The sequence below is a fragment of the Lycium ferocissimum genome, chromosome 7, assembly GCF_029784015.1.
Source record: "Lycium ferocissimum isolate CSIRO_LF1 chromosome 7, AGI_CSIRO_Lferr_CH_V1, whole genome shotgun sequence".
NCBI lineage: Eukaryota > Viridiplantae > Streptophyta > Magnoliopsida > Solanales > Solanaceae > Lycium > Lycium ferocissimum.
Genome location: NC_081348.1, coordinates 29,586,965 through 29,606,371, shown reverse-complemented (window position 1 = coordinate 29,606,371; position 19,407 = coordinate 29,586,965). Strand labels below are relative to the sequence as shown.

Below are 19,407 nucleotides of genomic sequence, written 5' to 3'. Positions count from 1 at the left end.
GCTATTTTCATTGACAATGACATTGAAAAAGAACACAAAAAGAAACTCAAAATATCCAAAATATGAAAGTTTAGCTTTTGAGTTCTTAACCAAGTTTGTAAATTTTGTAGTTCATTAAGGAACTTTTGAATGAAATTAAATTAAAGGTCGGTGTCATTTACTAGATTAAGAAACTTTGGCTCTCCATAGAATCTAATTCAATTTAAAACTATTTGGCATTGACGTTCGGCCTAAATACATATATTTATTCATTAGTTGCCTCACATTTTAATACTTTTAATTGTATTTTAAATATTAATTATAATGGATTGTGATTAATATTATATTTTATTGTATAGGAATAAAGAGGTGAGAAGATGACGAGATTTGAAGCAAACTTGGATAAAAAGTGGGAAAAAGAAAAAAAGAAAATAAAAGAAAGAAGACAAGAGGGGGACATAATGATTTAGGTTATGATTGCTAATGATTGAAAATTAAAAGGATACAAAGAAGAAAGCAAAGAATTAGAGGAATTGAAAAGGAAAAGAGAACGTAACTGGCAGCAATGACGAGGATAAATTGGATCACTGGAATACATGCCTAATGCGATGCGCAGTGCGTTTTCTCGGATTAAACTTATCCCATTTAATTTTGGACCGGGTTACTTTGTCTTGGCCTTCTCCTACACTTATAAATATTTCATAAGACGGGATTTTTATATAATTGTGGAAAACTTAAAATCCAGAGTTCAGAACTTTGGACATAGAGAGAGCTTGAAGCTGCCGTGGAGGCCGAAGTTATAGGGTTTTACTTTCTCTTATCTGTATTACTTGTTTTGATATTTTTATTCGGATGATTTATTTTTTTTCTCCATGTCTATGTGGAGCTAAACTCTTTAGTTTTAGGGTTTTGACACAAACATGAAAGTTGACGTTTGATTATCGTTTCTATCTATTAGATTTTCATATTTTTTGGGTTGCTTATTTATTCTTATGCTTAATTGTTTAATTACTTGGTCACTAATTAGACACTATTTGTGGCGTGTAAATTGAACTAGAGATAGAAAATTTGCATGCGTAATAAGAATAAATAGAGCTTGTTCGATTAATTGTTTCGCTAATGAGGATAGGAATATACCTTTTAGCTTTGCTTAGTTGAATACGGAGAAGTAAATGTGTTCTTGTTACCTCTGACGACCATAGGAATATAGGCGTTATAATAGCATTTACAGGCTTGTGAGCAACTCGGAAGATACTCATAAAGTTAACATCAACCCGTCAACTAGTAACCCATAGGTAGAACGATTTGAAGATTCAACTGGATTGTTAGTGGTCATAACCCTAGATCTATCTGTTCTCTGATAAAAATCTGCTCTTTCTTGGTTGAAGTTCATTATTTGCTTTTATTTTATTTTTAGTTAGTTTATAAATATAACTTTGGATTCTATTTCTTGTTTAGATAATTAGCATTAGTTTAATTTAGTTGACGAGTTAATCATAAGTCTCTGTGGGTACGATATCTAGATCGTAAATCTTATATTACTTGTATTTACAAACAGTATACTTGTGTGTGTGTCTGGGAGCAACAGGAATTTAAATTACGGTGAGAATTTATCCGTATAGAGAGATTGGATAATTTTCGTAATTTATTTTTTTAAGACTCTTGTTTATCTACTTTATATTTACCTTAGTAAATTCGTTAATTTTTTTTTTAATGATGTGTCTGAGTCAATTTGCACGCACCTCAGTCTTTAGTTTAATTTTATCATGCTCGAGAGATTAATAAGCATTTGCATAGATAACATTTTGAAATAAGGATTGGGTAATAATTATTATGTAACAGTGTTCCCTATTCAACTTATCTACATATACTATATCAAAATCACGAAGGACCTTAAAATGTTGATCGAACTTTTTGCCCTTCATTAAAAGACCCTACAATAGACAAAATAGTTATTTACTAAGTTTTCTAACATTTAAAATTTATTTGAATTTGATTATTAAACATTTCCTTATTTGAATTATATGACTAAAATTTAGGACTACTTTAAATTATTAAAGTAGCACATGAAATTAGTAACACCCAATTTGGTACTGATTTACCACTAGCATAAATAAACACGTAACAAATTATTAGGTCACGTATGTAATTACTAAAACTAGTAAGAAAATAAACACTAGCATACATATTATGGTTAGTTAAAAAAATAAAAAACTATCATAAATAATTCTTTAAAACTTGTCCTCATTATTACAAGAGTATTGCTCCCTAATATTTAGGATTTTGAAATGACCTAAAATTTTTACTTATTTAAGCTTGATAAAAAATTCTACGATTTAACACTTCCAAATCAAATAGAATTTTACCTTATATAAAAGAAAACTTCTACAATTCTATTTAAGTAATATTTTGGCAGGTTTACGGTAAACATGCGGCTTCTTCTGCTTTTTGTTTGTCTTCTTAGTTCCTATTTTGGTTTTGATGATCCTTTTGTCTTCTTAGTTCTTATTTTTGGTTTTCTTTTACTTAATAACTTTTAAGATTATATATAAATTATACATAATTAGAGATTATTTTTATTGATTGTTATCGGGGTCGGAATTGATGAATGATGACAAGAGATCACTTTAAAATTTATGTAGATTATAGCGTTGCTCTATGTTGAACATCTCTCCAATCCTGCAAGAGGTACTTCACTTCACAATCAATTTTATGATATTAATTTCACTAGATTCATTAAATAAGTGTATGTGTTCATGCTAATATTATTATCTTCCCCTTTTCCATATGCACTTTCAGTTTTTTTTTTCTTTCTTTTTTTTTTTTTTTTTTTTTTTTTGTCATCGATCTTCAATTGCAATGTCTTGATAAATCATTTACGTGGACTATTATTTTTGTATCAACTTTATTATGAAATTCCAAATTATAATGATATTATTAAATTGTTAAAGTAGCACATAAAATTAGGAACACCCAATTTGGTACTGATTTACCACTAGCATAAAGAAACACGTAACAAATAATTAGGTTACGTATGTAATTATTAAATTAGTAAGAAAATAAACACTAGCATAAATAATATGGTTAGTTAAAAAAATAAAACACTACCATAAATAATTTTTAAAAACTTGTTCTCATTATTACGAGAGTATTAATCCCTAATATTTAGGATTTTGAAATGACCTAAAAAATTTACTTATTTAAGCTTGGTAAGAAACTCTACGATTTAACACTTCCAAATCAAACAGAATTTTACCTTTTATATCTACAATTCTATTTAAGTAATATTTTGGTAAGTTTACGCTAAACATACGGCTTCTTCTGCTTTTTGTTTGTCTTCTTAGTTCTTATTTTGGTGATCCTTTTGTCTTCTTAGTTCTTATTTATGGTTTTCTTTTACTTAATAACTTTTAAAATTATATATGAATTATACATAATTAGAGATTATTTTTATTGATTGTTATCAAGGTCGACATTGGTGAACAAGAGATCATCTTAAGATTTATGTAGATTATAGCGTTGCTTTATGTTGAATATCTATCCAATCCTACAAGAGGTACTTCACTTTACAAGCAATTTTATGATAATAATTTCACTAGATTCATTAAATAAGTGTATGTGTTCATGCTAATAATATTATCTTCCTCTTTTCCATGTGTACTTTCAATCTTTTTTTGTCATCGATCTTAAATTGCAATGTCTTGATAAATCATTTACGTGGATTATTTATTTTTATGTCAACTTTATTATGAAATATCAGGGTCGGAATTGACGAACAAGAGATCACCTTAAGATTTATGTAGATTATAGCATTGTTCTATGTTGAATATCTATCCAATCCTGCAAGAGGTACTTCACTTTACAAGCAGTTTTATGCTAATAATTTCACTGGATTCATTAAATAAGTGTATGTGTTCATGCTAATATTATTATCTTCCTCTTTTCTATATGTACTTTCAGTTTTTTTTTTTGTCATCGATCTTAAATTGCAATGTCTTAATAAATCATTTACGTGGACTATTATTTTTATATCAACTTTATTATGAAATTCCAAATTATAGTGATATTATTTTTGTAGTATTCGTCATGAAACCAACATTTGTTTACTGTCATGTTCGCCTTGGTTCACGCGGAGATGGCAATTATGGAAGACAGGAAGAGAGGACTTGATTGTCATTGTTCGGTTAATTATTACAAAAACGCATGCCATACTATTTATCAAAGATGCAGCTTAAGTTATCAATTGCTTGACTTTTCCTCTTATATTGTTTTTGTTTAGGGGTGTGTCTGTGGTGGGTGGGTTGGGGGGTGGTTGTAAGTATTTAGTACAAGTGACAATAAATTTTGAGAAAACTAAGATATAAGCCCGTTTGTCCATGAGAATTATTCGCTTTTTGCCGGAATATGTTTTCACTTTTTTTACTTTATGATGTTTGGCCATAAAAATTTCAAATACAATTTTGGAATTTGGAAAACAACAAAATCTTATTTTTCACTTTTTTCACTTTCAATACATTCAAACAACCAAATATTCTTTGCAAAAACTATAACCAAACACAACTCCATCTTCAATTCCAACTCCAAAATATCAAATAAAGTGAAAAATAATTGATTTTCACGGTCAAATGCCTACTAAATTTATGTATTGTGTTGAGATGGCAGTATTCTTTATAGATTTAGGAGTTTCTTTAATAAACTTTTTACAGATTAATTCTCTGCAAATTCACATTACGAAAGTTTTTGGACGCTTTCTACTCCTTTAACTTTTAGGAGTATTTTTTTTTTTTTTTAATAATTTATACAATGTGAAAGTTTGAATAACGCACACACAGCTTCTGAACTAATATAACATTTATGTGAGTTTCTATGTGAGTTTTTAGAAGTTTATTCTTATTAATACAAGGGATACGCGCAACAGGCGTACACTAAGGACTAGTATAAATATAAATCATGGTACCTTTTGTATTCAAGAAGATCTTTTATGTAATTAAAACAAGAGGAAAAAACTACTAATTAATGTCTTCACTCTTTTCAAACAATTAAGGACGCCTACTATCAATGGTAAGAATGTCCACTCTTGTGAAGATGGGGATTAATTTTAGTCGTTATCGTACAATCACACCATTATTTATGAGCAAGAATCCTCGCAAAAGGAAAAGATGCTTTCCTTTTAATCTTTTCAAATGTAGCTAAATATGTATAATTCAATCCGGAAAAGAAGCTTAATTGGATGAGTCATCATGAGAGATAGATTTGATGAGCATAACTCCAACCGTGATTAGTTTTAAATTTGAAAACAATACATGTATAATTTAATCATTTTTTAGTTGTGTATTTTAATTTTGTTTATTTCAAATACAATACACACACACAGAGACACACACACACATCCTTAAAGATTAAGATTTCAACACAGTTTGACCCAATTTTTTTATTTTTATTTTTTTTAAAAAGATTTCAATATAGAACTCTTAAAATTCATCTTACAAGGATACGAGGAGCTGGTCTTCCTATTGATTTTTATTTTCTAATAAATTTTGTAGCTTCTTAATATATGGCTAATAAAAATTTAAGTATTTTTTATTTTTGAGAATTAGTATGTTTAAGATGTGAAATAAATTGAAGTATTTTTTTAATAAAACGAATGTCTATTTCTTCTCACGGCTGGTAAGCGCGGACTATTTTACTAGTTAAATAATAGAGTATACAATAGTGACGAAGGACATATAGATTACTGAAATATTTAGGTTTGTTTCCGTGATATCACATGAATGAGAGCTATTTGTATCGCTATGATTGTAGAGATCATTGCTATTTTCTTGATACTTGGATCTCAATATATTATTCACGCTTTAGTTGGTAGTGCTGAAATACAATATATACTATTAATCATGTGTTAGATATAATATTTATTACATAACAATTGTTTATTCCTTTTAATAAAAGTTTAAATAGATCATGTATTGGTTGATGTATCCGTTAACTTATAACGTACTAAGATGGTTTAATCATGCAACAGTTTCAGTCCTTCATTATATGTGCGATCGAGTTGTCATCACTGTTTCTTAATCTCTTAATCTCTTCAGATTCTTTATGTTGATCTTTCTCTTCTTCGGCAACTACTTCCTACTCTGCTAAAGTCTCCATCTCTTTACCCAATATACCTAATTCTACTAAAAGTGATCTAAATCCTCGAAAAAAGAAAGATTTTCCAAGATCCACTTTACAAAATATAACTATACTTTTTTTTTTCAACAATGAATCAACCCATCTCTAAAAATCACAACTTTCATTTCATATAAGAAATACCGTGAAGCAGCAACATTGTTTGAAAAAATTGGTGCAATCAAGATTGATCTTCAATTGTTAGGCATTGTATCAGGGGCGATTTTAGGCACTATTTTGAGGCCGTGAACACATGACTTCACCGTAAAACTAGGTATTTTATGTATATATTTTTTAAAATTAGTATAATGCTACCTACTGGAACGCATATATACTACAAAAAGACTAAATGGAAGGTTGAGTTATTTACCTGGGGACTAGAGATCAATTCCCACTTAATATAGGATTTTTTTAGTGGTGACCTCTGATTGTATGTCGGAATACCGAGCATCAGATTCCATTTGTTATGCTTCTCTATATGCCTCTTTTCCTTTTATTCTTTTTTAAAAAAAAAGTAGTATTGTACCAAAATAAAATAGAAAAACTGAATTAAGTCATAAATATCCAGACCCTTAGATTTTATAAGGTGCACGTTGGTAAATATCAAATGAACCGTTGAACATTACTGGAGGTGATCCCCTCCCAGGAGAAGGGCGCATGGAGCAGTTTGGGACTTGCCAAAACCATCAACAGGGTCACTAACATTCATAGGTCAAGTAAGCCTCTTAGGCACTTAATTGGCAGGCTTGTTTTTTAGAATATGTTTCTTTGTACTTCTTTTCAGTTTATGTTCTTCAGTGTCCAGTAATTGCATTCTCCCTCGAGCTAATGCTTTTACCAAAAGATTCATCACATAAACTGAATGCAACATGATATAGAACCCGGTCAAAGACTTCTATCCTTGCACCTTAAAGACACCTGTGGTTCAGGTGTCTGGAGGAAACCTCATTGAGTTAAGGGGACTTCATGTCAAATCGATGCAAGTACAGTGGTACAGGTGTCTTTTAGACTTTTTAGTACACTGTTGTTAACAAAGTGTTTGATTTAAAATATATGGGTATGTTTTAAACAAAGTGATACTACAAGGGTGCTCAGCATAATTTACTGGTAAAGAAAAATGTTTCTAGTTTAGCTTTTCCGCCATTAACACTAGAACAGCGGAATCTGTCACTATCTTTCTCGGTTTGATGTGAACTTGTTTGAATTAGCACACAGCAGTGCACGTATCTTGCTGTGTTTAGTATTAAATTGTGTCAGCGTTTCTCATACAGATAAAGAAACTTATAGTGAATGTTCAAATGAAAGAAAAAGAAAAGCTATCTGTGTTTCTCTTTTTTATAGTATCCTGTTTTGTGTCTAGCAAATTTGTGCAGAGTTAAGACTTGGAAGAGAAAATGCAGTCACTCCAAAATCACAATACCAACTTTCATAGATAGTAGAAATATCTTTCCAGAATACACTAGATAATATAGTCACAAACTGGTGCTATTTTAGTCTTAACTGACAAACTAGATAAAGGAAGCATATTATTGAAGCCTAGTGCCAAATGATGGTAATTGGTAATATAACAACTTTATATTGAGACACTGTTGGGTATTCCTTTGCCAGTAAGTCCTGGTTCACTTATAGGATAAAGCAATGTATATGGCATGTTAATAGGCCCCATCCTGTTCTTCCATTTCTTGTCATTGTTCTTCTTTATAATTTTTTCCTCAATTACAGCCAGCTTCTTTCCAAATCTTTCAAATGCTTGTAATGGCTCTTTGTCCTTAGTCCACTCAGGATTGTCTCTTTGGCCAAGGTAAATTTCATCTGAAGAATGTGTTGACAAAATCTCAATAGCAGAAATTCCAATTAGTGTCTGCAGTTGTGGTGTAATTGTCCTCAGATATCCTTTTTCGGGGTTTGTCTTCAGCTCTTCATACTCGTGGCTGCCTGGCTCGGGCATGAACCTTCGGCTCATTGAAGGACGATTTGGTAGGTAGCCACCATAAGGGTACTGCCCGAAATTGATGGCTGCATGAAGAGCAGAAGCAATCCAGATAATTATAGTGCATGAGTCAATCAGCTCTTTGAGGGTCTGCATTTTAGGCCACCATGGCGCATCTTTCTTGTCACCGTGTCCCTCTTCTCGGAGTTCCTTCCACCAGGCTTGAAGTTCAGTGTCTTTCTGAATCATGTCATCTGTTTTGTAATAGCAGATGCAATACTCCTGGACCCAACTTTTGATGGCTGACCAAATTTCTAGCCCATCCACAGCATATGGATAGTCCTCGATTAGTAGGCGGATACCATGTTCCGAATCAGGATCCTCAATGGCCACATCTCTAAAACACAATACAAGTCAAAAAACCATTTCAGGAAGATTTGTTCCATTGTGAACTTTTCAGATCCTTTAAGTAAATTGCAGAATTAAGTAGTGAATTACCTCTTGATAAGATCAGCTGGGAGGGCTTGATCAGGAAAAGTCCAGTCCTTGTAAGCAACTGATGTCATCTCCATAGCATATTTTGTAGGGAAAACTGTTTGCTCAAGGATTCCTCCAGCATTTAGTAGGGTCTGTCTAGCCAAGGCATTTATGTGCATCGTATCACGGAAGTGAGGATGCAGAAGCTTATAGATAGGATGAAGCACGCTTAGCTGCCTGCTTGTCGCAATGACAAATGGCTCAATTGTAGCATGAGTGTGTAACCTGAGGAAAAAACATATATATTGTCAAAGAGGTTCTTGATAACAAAACTAACTATATAAAGGCCTTTTTTGCAAGTTTAAACACCAGTGGCTGATTAGTTGATGAACTCCAGAGTCATTGACTGCAACATAAGCTTTAGCCAATTGCCATATGGAACCCTCAACACCATCTTCATGTGGTGTAAAAACTTTGCTAATGGCACCATTTTGATCTCCATCGGGATGAGGCAAGCTTAGTTCAATGGCTAATGGTTTCAGCGTCCCATCTTTTTGTAGAAAGAGGAGAGTTCTTGAGGCATAAATTTTTGTACTTGTCATATTGATCTGCCTCAGATATGGCATAACTGTGTCATGATGATCCAATATAAAAAGCTGATTCGTCTTGATCGCCTAATAAGTTACAAATTTATTAGATACAGGTCCAATTTAGTTAAACAGGTATATCAGAAGTATTGCAAAATCAACTCATAAGACCTCTTCTATAGTGAGTCCATCTAACTGATTTTGTATTTGTTCTCTGGTTAGTTTGCTAGTTTGGTCACCATAGACTGTCATGTCCAACCTACTAGTCGGAGGGAACTCCTGCAAAGAAGTTGCAACTCATAATTTTTCAATTAAAATCAATAACTTTAGATTTGTTTTTAGTCGCAAGAGACACAGATAATATGAAATCCGAGTTAACTAAGGTTACTTTATGTTTGATTCCTTTTTTCTTTGCTTTGCATATAGACAAGATCAGAAATTGTATGGAAAAAGTGTTAATCTTAGTTTACTTTAAGGCGACAAATGCAGACAGGGTTTATTCCAGCCAGCATCTCTCTTGCAAATTCCTCATCTGTTCTCCAAGCTGACTTATCCTCTGTTGCAACCATGTAAAACTTTGAGAAAGCAAAAGGAAATATTCCCTAAAGGGCATTTGACTTACTGTTACTCTTTCATCCAAAAGTACCTTTAATAACCTGTGGCATTGGATACTTAAGAAACTCCCGACCAGCACTTGGAATAAATTCCTTGAGCATCTCTGTACTACTTCTCTGCAAAACATCATCTGGAAGATTGATTCCTCCATCATAAATTTTTAAAATCTCTTCAAAGTTGTTGAACTCATTGAGGCTGATGTTTCCTAAAGACTCAAGCTCAGGGACAAGTAGCTGAACGATGACCTTAAGTGCTATACCAATAAAATCTGTCATCTTTAGGGGTGCAAATTTCTCATCTCGTGGAACATAAATGCCAAAGCTCATTGGCAGTGGCAGCCTGCTCTCGGAATTAGGATCTGTCCAAAATTTGAGGAAATCAGACATACAGAAAATTGGTATGCCTTGTAGTAAAGAATGAGTTTGACGCAGAATGAGTCACCGGTTTCTGTTGGTGGCCTTCCGGTTCTTCCTCTACGCGGATAAGGATACTTTGCAGATCCTCCTAGGATTGGTCTAACATAAGTTGAACCCTTTTCTGGATCTCCAAGGTCATTATAATAAGCATAGTCATAAACCCTGTCCCACTCCTCGAGCTTTCCAATTCCATTTCCTCTCAAGTTCACCAACTCTTCTTGCCTATACCTACGCAATTGTGCTGGAGTTTCACTTGGAAGCCATGCCTGCATCAATTAAACAAAGTTCTCTATGGTAAGTAGGCGTTTGGACATACATATTATTTGAAAATTAATGTTTGTTTTTCCAGTGAAATTCATGTCCAGACACAGTTCTAGCTTTCAAATACTCTTTTTCAACTTCAACCCATATTATCCAAATATAAGGTAATTAGGCAGGTGGGAAATAAAAAATGTTCCATATTATTTCCCTTTGCTTTTTGGGAAATAATCAATGTTTTTCATATTATGCTGACCTGATTCACAAAGAAAATGCGGTCTGATTTGTACTTTTCAGCTGGATAAACCCAAGAATTGCAGACAAATTGGATACCGCCATGACTTGGATCATCAACTTCAAGAATCAGTTTCTTGAGAAAGAACTCACGAGGATTAAAGTTCTTGATGATGAATGCTCCTGGAGCTCCAACATCTTCATCCCTATCAAATGTGACACTAAACTTTGATTCATCACCAGAGTTACTCTCATCTCTCAAGTGTGTTGGGTTCCCAAGTTTCCCTTTCATTTCTTTCCCTTCAAGAACAAAATTATCGACTTACATATCACATTATTCAAGAAAAAATGCATATACTACACAAGATCAATGTTATATATTAAATTTACGAAGAGACAAAGGATCCAGAGGCGAATTTATGCTTAAAATTTGGGTCACGTGAACACATGGTCACTCAACTAAACTCGATATATTATGTGTATAATTCTGAAAATATATCTAATATTAACGAAAGAACACACACAAACTGAGTCCAAATTTGAGTGGAAAGACTGGTTAGTGACTATGTTTATTTCCTCAAGGTCTTGGGATCGAACTCGAGCTCTTGTGCGTTTTTGTTTTTTGCTTTTATTTTCTAAACCAGTGTTTTTTTAATATTACATCTAATGACTTTTTTTTTCCCTTTACTTCTAATTACCCCAAGTCCCAAAAGGCAAAAGAAAAAATAAAAACTCCATAGGCGCTAAGCTACAACGAACCAAAGGCAAAAGAAATAAAAAAATCCCATAGCTAACGGTGAACCCATACTCTTGAAATCCTGGATTCGCCTTTGAAAGGATCACCTCAATGTTAGTATAACAACAAATTAGCCATAATTTTAGCGAGTTGTGGTCGACTATGTGAATTCTCACTGACAATGTCGCTCCCATTCATCTTAGATCATTATTTTACAATACATACATAAAGTACTAGAAGTTCATTATATTTACTACTGGCAAAAGGATAATCACAATGAAAAATAAAAAATGGAGGATAATTTGAAAAAAGAAAAAAGTAATGACCTGAATCTCCATTAACAGAACTGATAAGTTGCAGGCTGACCTTATGCCCAAGAATCTCATAAGCTTGCTGTTGTACCACTTCAGATGGAACAAGCTCTAAAGCTCTCTTTTTGATAAGGACAACAGTGCCATTGATCTTTTTGTTTTCAAGTTTACTACTTGATGCCATTCTTTGTATGTAAAGTGAATAAAAAAGCAATCAGCAAAAATGTGACTACTAGAGGATCGTTTTGTGGTGCTTAGGCCAAATGAAAGAAACCATGAATTTATAGGCAAAGGACATGGTTGTGTTATGATCAAGATACGTATTTAACTTTTATGTTATAGACAAATGTTAGTGAAAGATAATGCACTTTTGAATGGAATTTTACTTTAATAACTAAAGTGCTAGGTGATCAATTAAATTTATAAAGATTCTTTGCAGCTTCTTGATCACTTATTAACCCTACGTCTTAGTATATGTAATAACCATGTCATAGTGGTGTCAGTAGCCAGTTTACGCATATCTCGACTATGCCTTTGACTAGCTATTATCTCATGTTAGCACATAAGCACCCAATAATAACTCTGCCTATCGAGGATTAACAGGTATGACAATATTACTTGGATTTTTTGGTCTCTGCATGGATTTGACCCGTGGTTTCCCATGATTTTCACCTATTTCCTTAATCATTTGGCCACACCCTTGAGTGTAGCGCCTTCCATATTTTCATCTAAAATATACACCCTTTTTTTTCTGGTACATGACATAGCAATGACAACGCTGTTTCTACAAAAGGAAAAAACCGTGCCATCCTAATTAATAGAAGTCTCTGTTGTGCAAAAAATTTAAAAAAAAAAAAAAAAAAAAAAAAAAAAAAAAAACCAAAATCACATTTACATAAGTAGGGGCTCTTTGGGTTGAGTCACCTTGGAAAAAACACAATAAATCCTCCTAAATGGGTGGGGAAAAAACAAAAAAAAAAAAAAAAAAAAAAAATAAGTAGGGGCTCTTTGAGCTAGTTATAACTCTTCACTATAGTCCTCCAATAGGTACCTAACTATGTAGAGGCGGAGCCAGAAATTTACTTTACGAGTTCTGAATTATAGTATTTTTTTTTTATTGGGTTCTGAATAAATTATTATAATTTATTAAATGAATTTTTAAGCATAAATCTAGAGTTTGACCCAAAATCATTGAATTTTGCCGAACTCGTAACAACCACTCCGGCTTCGCCCCTGCTCTCTTGCGGGGTTGTTAAATTCTTCAAGTGAAATTTTCTAATTTCATTGTGTATAAGGAATCTTAGAAAGTTGGAACCGTTTCTTAAGTTCCTTCTTAAAACTGTTTTCTTTCATTAAAAAGATAATTATGCTACTAATAGAGTTAGCATCATCAATTGCTGAGAATCCTAAAGCGTGAAAAAATGTCTCTCTTTTGGCTGTTTTTTACTTCTGAAGACATCATAACCATTTCTTATGTTGATAATAAATCTGTCAAGTGACCAACAGATTGCAATTTTTGTAACTTCCCCGCGTAAGGAGCATATATAAATTTCCTGGTTAAATAAGCAAAAGAAGATGAAAACAAACCAATAATTGCACATTAAATTAGTGAAATATATTAAGTTGCATTGGTTTTTTTTTGACAATGACATGCAGTTAACTTCCGCTGCTGGTTTCGAATAAAGTCAAAATTAAATGTTTCGGTGGGACACACAAAAACCATAATCATAATTATCCCCAAAAGAAAAGACTTAAAGGACCACATACAGACTGACAGACACATTATGCATTAAGCAAGGATCACATAAAAAATTAAATTTTGGGTTCTCTACAGTTTGCACGTATGTAAAAGTGATATAAGATTGTGATAAATGCTGGAGGCCGGCTAAAGGGCCAAGCGCTGAAGCAAAGGCTTTAGGCGTCCACATTTTGAAGGCCCCATTTTTTAATTAGTGGTACTAAAAGTTTTTATGATTAAGTTCTTAAGAAAAATATTGAATATTGTACGATAAAATGATTTACAAGCTCTTCAGAAAGAAAATAAAAATGTTCAGTAATGTAACAAGTAATCACTGTTAGACAATTTATTACATTCTCACATGAATAATCTTCTTTCTCTGATTTATTTTCTCATAATTTTTATTTTTCTTCTTCTTCCTACTAAGCTATCTATTGTCTCAAAGAGTTTAAGTTTTTATATTAAATTATTTTTTACCATAAAAACATTTAAAGAATATTTATAGATAAACATGCTTAAAATATACTAAATTGAAGTTATAAAAGTTTATTTTTATACTAAATTACCAACTTCTAGAATCATGCCTTTTAATTTCACATTTGTTGTCTTTTTATACTTTACTCCATAAGTGTATATCCATAAGTGTATTCTTTTTTATTACATGCTAAAATTCAAATATAGCAACTAGAACATATGAATCAAGTCACTCAAAACTCAAAAAAGAAGGATGTAAAAAACTGAAATTTTTATACAATCTCAAAAAGGAGCTCTTTATCTAATATCTAATATCTCAAGAAAGATTAAATGAATCAGTGATATTTTAATTAGAAAAGAACTACATATTAGAGGAAACCGATTACTTAATAACTTTAATTTTCAAAAAGATAATTTAAGAAATGTCAAAAAATTTAAAAATTTTATAGAAAGAAGCTTAAGGCCTCTTAATATAATGTGGCTTTAGGCCACTAAATATGTTGAGCCGCCCCTGAATAAAATACTTAACATCAAATTTCTATTACACGCGTAAAAGAAGGGTTCCATCCCCAAAAGAAATAACAAGAAAAAAGAGGTTCGTTGGTTATGTTGCAAAGTCTTATGGATATATCATATAGTACTCTATTACTTCACCTCCTTATTATGAAACATAACAAGCTAGAACTGAGCTCTTGTAGATACAAATGCATTACTTATACAGCTTGTTAATTCTAATGATCGTTACACATTGCTACATAATGTATCGTATTTTACTGTATTATTCTGTAAATACAATATTTGAATAAATTCTATCTTTGATGTGGTTTAATAACATTTTATTGCTTAAGTTGATTGTATCATATAGTACAATAACTAATAAGTTTACCAAAATACCCTTATTGTTTTAAGTATTAGATTTATTTAACACGAAAAAATAATATAAGAGAACTTCACTTTTCTAATTTATAGAACCAATTATGACTTGTAGATATTTTAAGTTATTTAAATTCATGCAACTCCGAATATAAAAAACAAAATGGCAAATCAAAATCAGCACAAAAACGTCTTAGCATAAAAAAAACATAGATGGAGAATGATAAAAGGGATAGCAAAAAGGTAGCGTTAAGCAAACAGAATATTGAGGTGGGATGTATAATAAGGTAAACGGTGGAGTTATGTAGAATAATAGCTAAGAGGAAAATAGGATTATGAAACAATAAGTAAGAACATAAGGGGAAAGAAAATAACGTAACGATCCCACCAAACTAATAGGACATTATGTAGAATGAGTTTTTGCATTGTTACGTGACAATGAATTTAATAATATGATAAAATCTAAGTAACCATGAAAATAAACTTCATATTTGAAATAACAATACAATACGAATGGTAACAACCATCCAAACAAGCTGTCACATAATAGAAGAGCTTACAACATTACATCCTTTATTAATATATGTAACTGGAACTTCCTTAAAACAGAGATTTTATTTGGTGATATTATTGGGAATATAAAAAAAAACAGTCACAACAAACGAATTTAGAAATACTTTTAAGTTGAATTAAAGTTCTATATTGATATACTGTTAGGAATTCCTTTGCCTGTGAGTCCCTCATCACTTGTGGGGAAGAGCAAAGTATATGGAACATTAACAGGCCCTGACCTGTTCTTCCATTTCCCATCACCATTCATCTGCATAATTTGATTCTCAATATCACTTAGCTTATTTCCAAACCTCTCAAAAGCTGAAAGTGGTTCTTGATCCTTTGTCCATTCAGGTGAGTCCCTCTGTCCCAAGTAAACCTCATCCGAAGCATGCCTTGACAATACCTCTAAGACAGAAATTTCAAGCAGTGTCTGCCACTGAGAAACGATTGTTTTGAGATACACCTTGTCTGGATTTGTCTTAAGCTCTTCATGCTCAGCACTTCCTGGTTCTGGCATGAAATTTCGGCTTAATGTAGGGCGATTAACGAGGTAACCACCATAAGGGTATTGCCCAAAATTAACTGCTGCATGAAGTGCTGAAGCTATCCATATTGTGGTGGTGCAAGAATCTATGAGCTCTTGCAAATTTTGCATGTTAGGCCACCAGGGCTCATCTTTCTTGTCACCATGTCCTTGTTCGCGGATTTCTTTCCACCAAGCTTGGAGTTCAATGTCTTTCTGTACCGATTCATCTGATTTATAATAGAAGTTGCAATATTCACTTACCCAATTTTTGATTGCTGACCAGATTTTCAACCCATCAACAGCATATGGATAGTCCTGAATCAGTAAGCGAATGCCATGTGGGGAGCTCGAGTCCTCAACAGCAACTCCCCTGAAATTGAGTAACATTATGGTCATGTTAGTATGAGTATAACGCAAAAAAGTTGCTTTAGTGAATTTATATATTGATTTAGTACAGAGTTTAATTTTTGTGGCTTTTCATTTACCTTTTGATGAGATCAGCAGGAAGTGATTGTTCAGGGAAAACCCAATCTTTGTATACTACTGCTGACATTTCCATGGAATATTTGGCAGGAAAAACAAGTGTCTCAACAAAACCACCACAATTGACCAACATTTGTCTTGCTAAAGCATTTATGTTCATTGTGTCACGAAAATGAGGATAAAGAAGTTTATGGATGGGGTGAAGCACACTTAGTTGCCTATTTGTTGCAATCACAAATGGCTCGATCACTGTGTGTGTATTCAACCTGAGGAGACAACAAGTATTGCTTTCAATTAATATTATTCAGTACATTGAATTTGGTTATGGGTAAGTTGTGTTTCATATAAAAGCTTTATGACAGGTTTTACCAATGACAGACGAGCTGATGAATGCCCGAATCAATCACTGTTACATAGGCTTTGGCCAACTGCCAGATAGAACCTTCAACTCCTTGATCAGCTGGTGTATATACTTTGCTAACAGCACCAAATTGATCTCCATCTGGATGTGGCAAGCTTAGTTCAATTGCTAGTGGCTTCAACGTTCCATTATCTTGCAGAAAGAGCAAAGTTCTTGAGGCATAGGTTTTTGTGTTTGTCGATGTGTTTATTCTCCTCAAATATGGCATGATGTGTGTCATGGTAGTTCAATATGTATATCCTGTTAGTCTTGATTGCCTGTTAAATAATAGTATCAACTCTTTATCAACTAATCTACTAAGAAAACTTGATCAAAGAATCTACCTAGTCTCAAATAAGTAGCAATTACCTCATCAACTGTTAGTCCATCCAACTTATCCTCTATCAGCTCTCTGGTAATTGTACTGTTTTGGTTGCCATATATGTTAGGATCCAGCTTGCTTTTCGGAGGAAATTCCTGTCGATATTAGAATAAATAAGCCAACATCTTACAATAATCACGAAAATAGAAGTAAACTTAAACAAGATCTTGATATCCTCAAAGACTAGCAATTTAGATGAATTAAAACTTACTTGGAGTCTACTGATTATGACAGGATTGACTCCCGCCAGCATTTCTCTCGCAAATTCTTCATCCGTCCTCCATGCAGTTTTATCCTCTAAACCAACAATTATTAGATTACAAAAAAGCTGAAGGCATGAGAAATAACACTTTTTAAAATGCTTTAAATCTTGAAGAAATTTAAATAAATACCTTGAATAAGCTGAGGAGTTGGGTACTTAAGTAGGCCTTGACCATCAGTTTGAAGGATATCTTTTAGTATCTCGAAAGGAATGCCATCAGTAATGGCTTTAAGCAAAGGGCCTTGAGGCAATTTGATTCCTCCTTCATAGAGTTTAAGTACGTCTTCAAATCTATCAAACTCATTAGGTGTGCCATCAAACAGAGACTTAAACCCAGGGAGAAGCATCTGAATAATGGATTTTAATGTAAATGTCAAGAAGTCTGACATCTTCACATGTCCAAATCGCTCGTCCCTTGGCACATATATGTCTAAGCTCATAAGCAATGGAATCCTGCTCTCGGAATAAGGATCTGCAGAGAATTACGAGCAATTGTCAAGACAATTTGCTCTTCTAAAAAGGCAGACATGAAAATCGTAAAAGTTGAGATTATTATACTTGTAGAATTATAAACATGAAATTTTTTGTGAATGCCTTAACCTGTTTTGGTTGGTTCACGACCTGTCCTGCCTCTACGAGGATACGGGTATTCAGAGGACCCTCCTAGGACAGGCCTAGCAAACTCTTCGCCTCTGTTTGGATCGCCTAAGTCATTGTAATAAGCATAGTCATAAATCCTGTCCCATTCCTCAAGCTTTCCGGTCCCATCTCCTCTTAAGGTTACTAGTTCATTTTCTCTGTGCTGTCGCAACGGTTCTGGTGTTTCACTTGGGAGATAAGCCTGAATTGACCATTATGACAATGCAAAGTACGTGTTTAGACACATTATAAAGAAAGTCTTTTTACATGCAGTATGAAAGAATCAAATTAAATACCTGATTCACGAAGAAAATGCGGTCTGTCTTGTATCTAAAAGCAGGATAAACCCAAGAATTGCAGACAAAATGAATTTTCCCATGACTAGGAACATCTTCAAGGGTGAGTGACTTGAGGAAGAACTCACTAAGATGTAAGTTCTTGATAATGCAAGCTCCTGGAACACCAAACTCGTCATAATCCCAGTCAAATGTGACACTAAAAGCTGATTCACCTGCTGCTAATGGAGTGATGTGTGTAAGCCAGTTTTCTAAGTATGCTGGATTGCTGTGTTTCCCTTGTAAGCCATTTGCTACAAATGAAACAGATTCCTTTCTTTAGAAGTAGTATAACGAAGGTTGATTATGAAAAGAAAGAGATGATTAAACAAAAAGGGCAGCTCAATACACTAAAGAAAGAGACATAATTGACTATCGGTTCTAAATATTTTTGACCGAGCGGCCAAATATTTAACTTCCCCGGCAAAAAAAATCATTTATGAACAAATCTAGAAACAGAGAAGTAATACTAAGTACTAACCAGGATCAGCATGAACAGAACTAATCAACTGGAGAGAGACCTTCTGGCCAAGGAACTCAACAACTCCATCAACAACAGAGGCACCTATGTCATTGAAGTCCAAAACATTCTTCTTCATCAATATCACTGTTCCTTTCACCTTTTTCCCGTTATCTTTTCCAGTGATAGTATCCACAATCTTGCCTAGAATCATGATTAACTATTTGAATGGAACTCTTTCTTGACCTTCCAAGAGAACAAAAGAAAAGAGAGTGATTTTGGTTGTGAAGTTTTGAGTTTGGATGTCTCATATTTATAACAAAAAATAAGTACTAGTAGCTAGTTGAAAAATAAGGAAAGAAAATGTTTCAAAAAAAGAGAGAGAGAGAGAGAGAGAGAGAGAGAGAGAGAAGCCACCCTCCTTTCTAGCTGTCACTATTGATCTATAATCTATATCCTTAAAAAATACTACGTAGAAATTTGCAGCACATGAAACATGACTGATAGCAACATTTTCAATTTTCCCATTTTCTTCAAAAAATTATTCTTGAAAGTTTTACCAATTTTCACAT

General features: G+C 33.0%; 2 protein-coding genes across 2 annotated transcripts; both read right to left on the bottom strand.

The window, feature by feature from the left end:
- Window positions 1–7,552: 7,552 nt before the first annotated feature.
- Window positions 7,553–11,980, bottom strand: LOC132064244 (probable linoleate 9S-lipoxygenase 5). Its single transcript, XM_059457156.1, has 9 exons — window positions 11,724–11,980; window positions 10,684–10,961; window positions 10,195–10,435; window positions 9,785–10,111; window positions 9,609–9,694; window positions 9,310–9,417; window positions 8,921–9,225; window positions 8,573–8,836; window positions 7,553–8,471 (listed from the first exon to the last, which is right to left on the bottom strand). Exons 1-9 carry the CDS (start codon window positions 11,890–11,892, stop codon window positions 7,718–7,720), a joined length of 2,532 nt encoding a protein of 843 aa, XP_059313139.1. The 5' UTR covers window positions 11,893–11,980; the 3' UTR covers window positions 7,553–7,717.
- Window positions 11,981–15,342: 3,362 nt separating this feature from the next.
- LOC132064246 (probable linoleate 9S-lipoxygenase 5) lies at window positions 15,343–19,103 on the bottom strand. Its single transcript, XM_059457159.1, is given in 10 exon segments — window positions 15,343–16,244; window positions 16,360–16,623; window positions 16,727–16,989; window positions 16,991–17,035; window positions 17,127–17,234; window positions 17,351–17,436; window positions 17,532–17,873; window positions 18,002–18,242; window positions 18,337–18,629; window positions 18,857–19,103. Coding segments are annotated over 10 exon segments (2,589 nt in total). The 5' UTR covers window positions 19,050–19,103; the 3' UTR covers window positions 15,343–15,490.
- Between the last annotated feature and the right edge of the window lie 304 nt (window positions 19,104–19,407).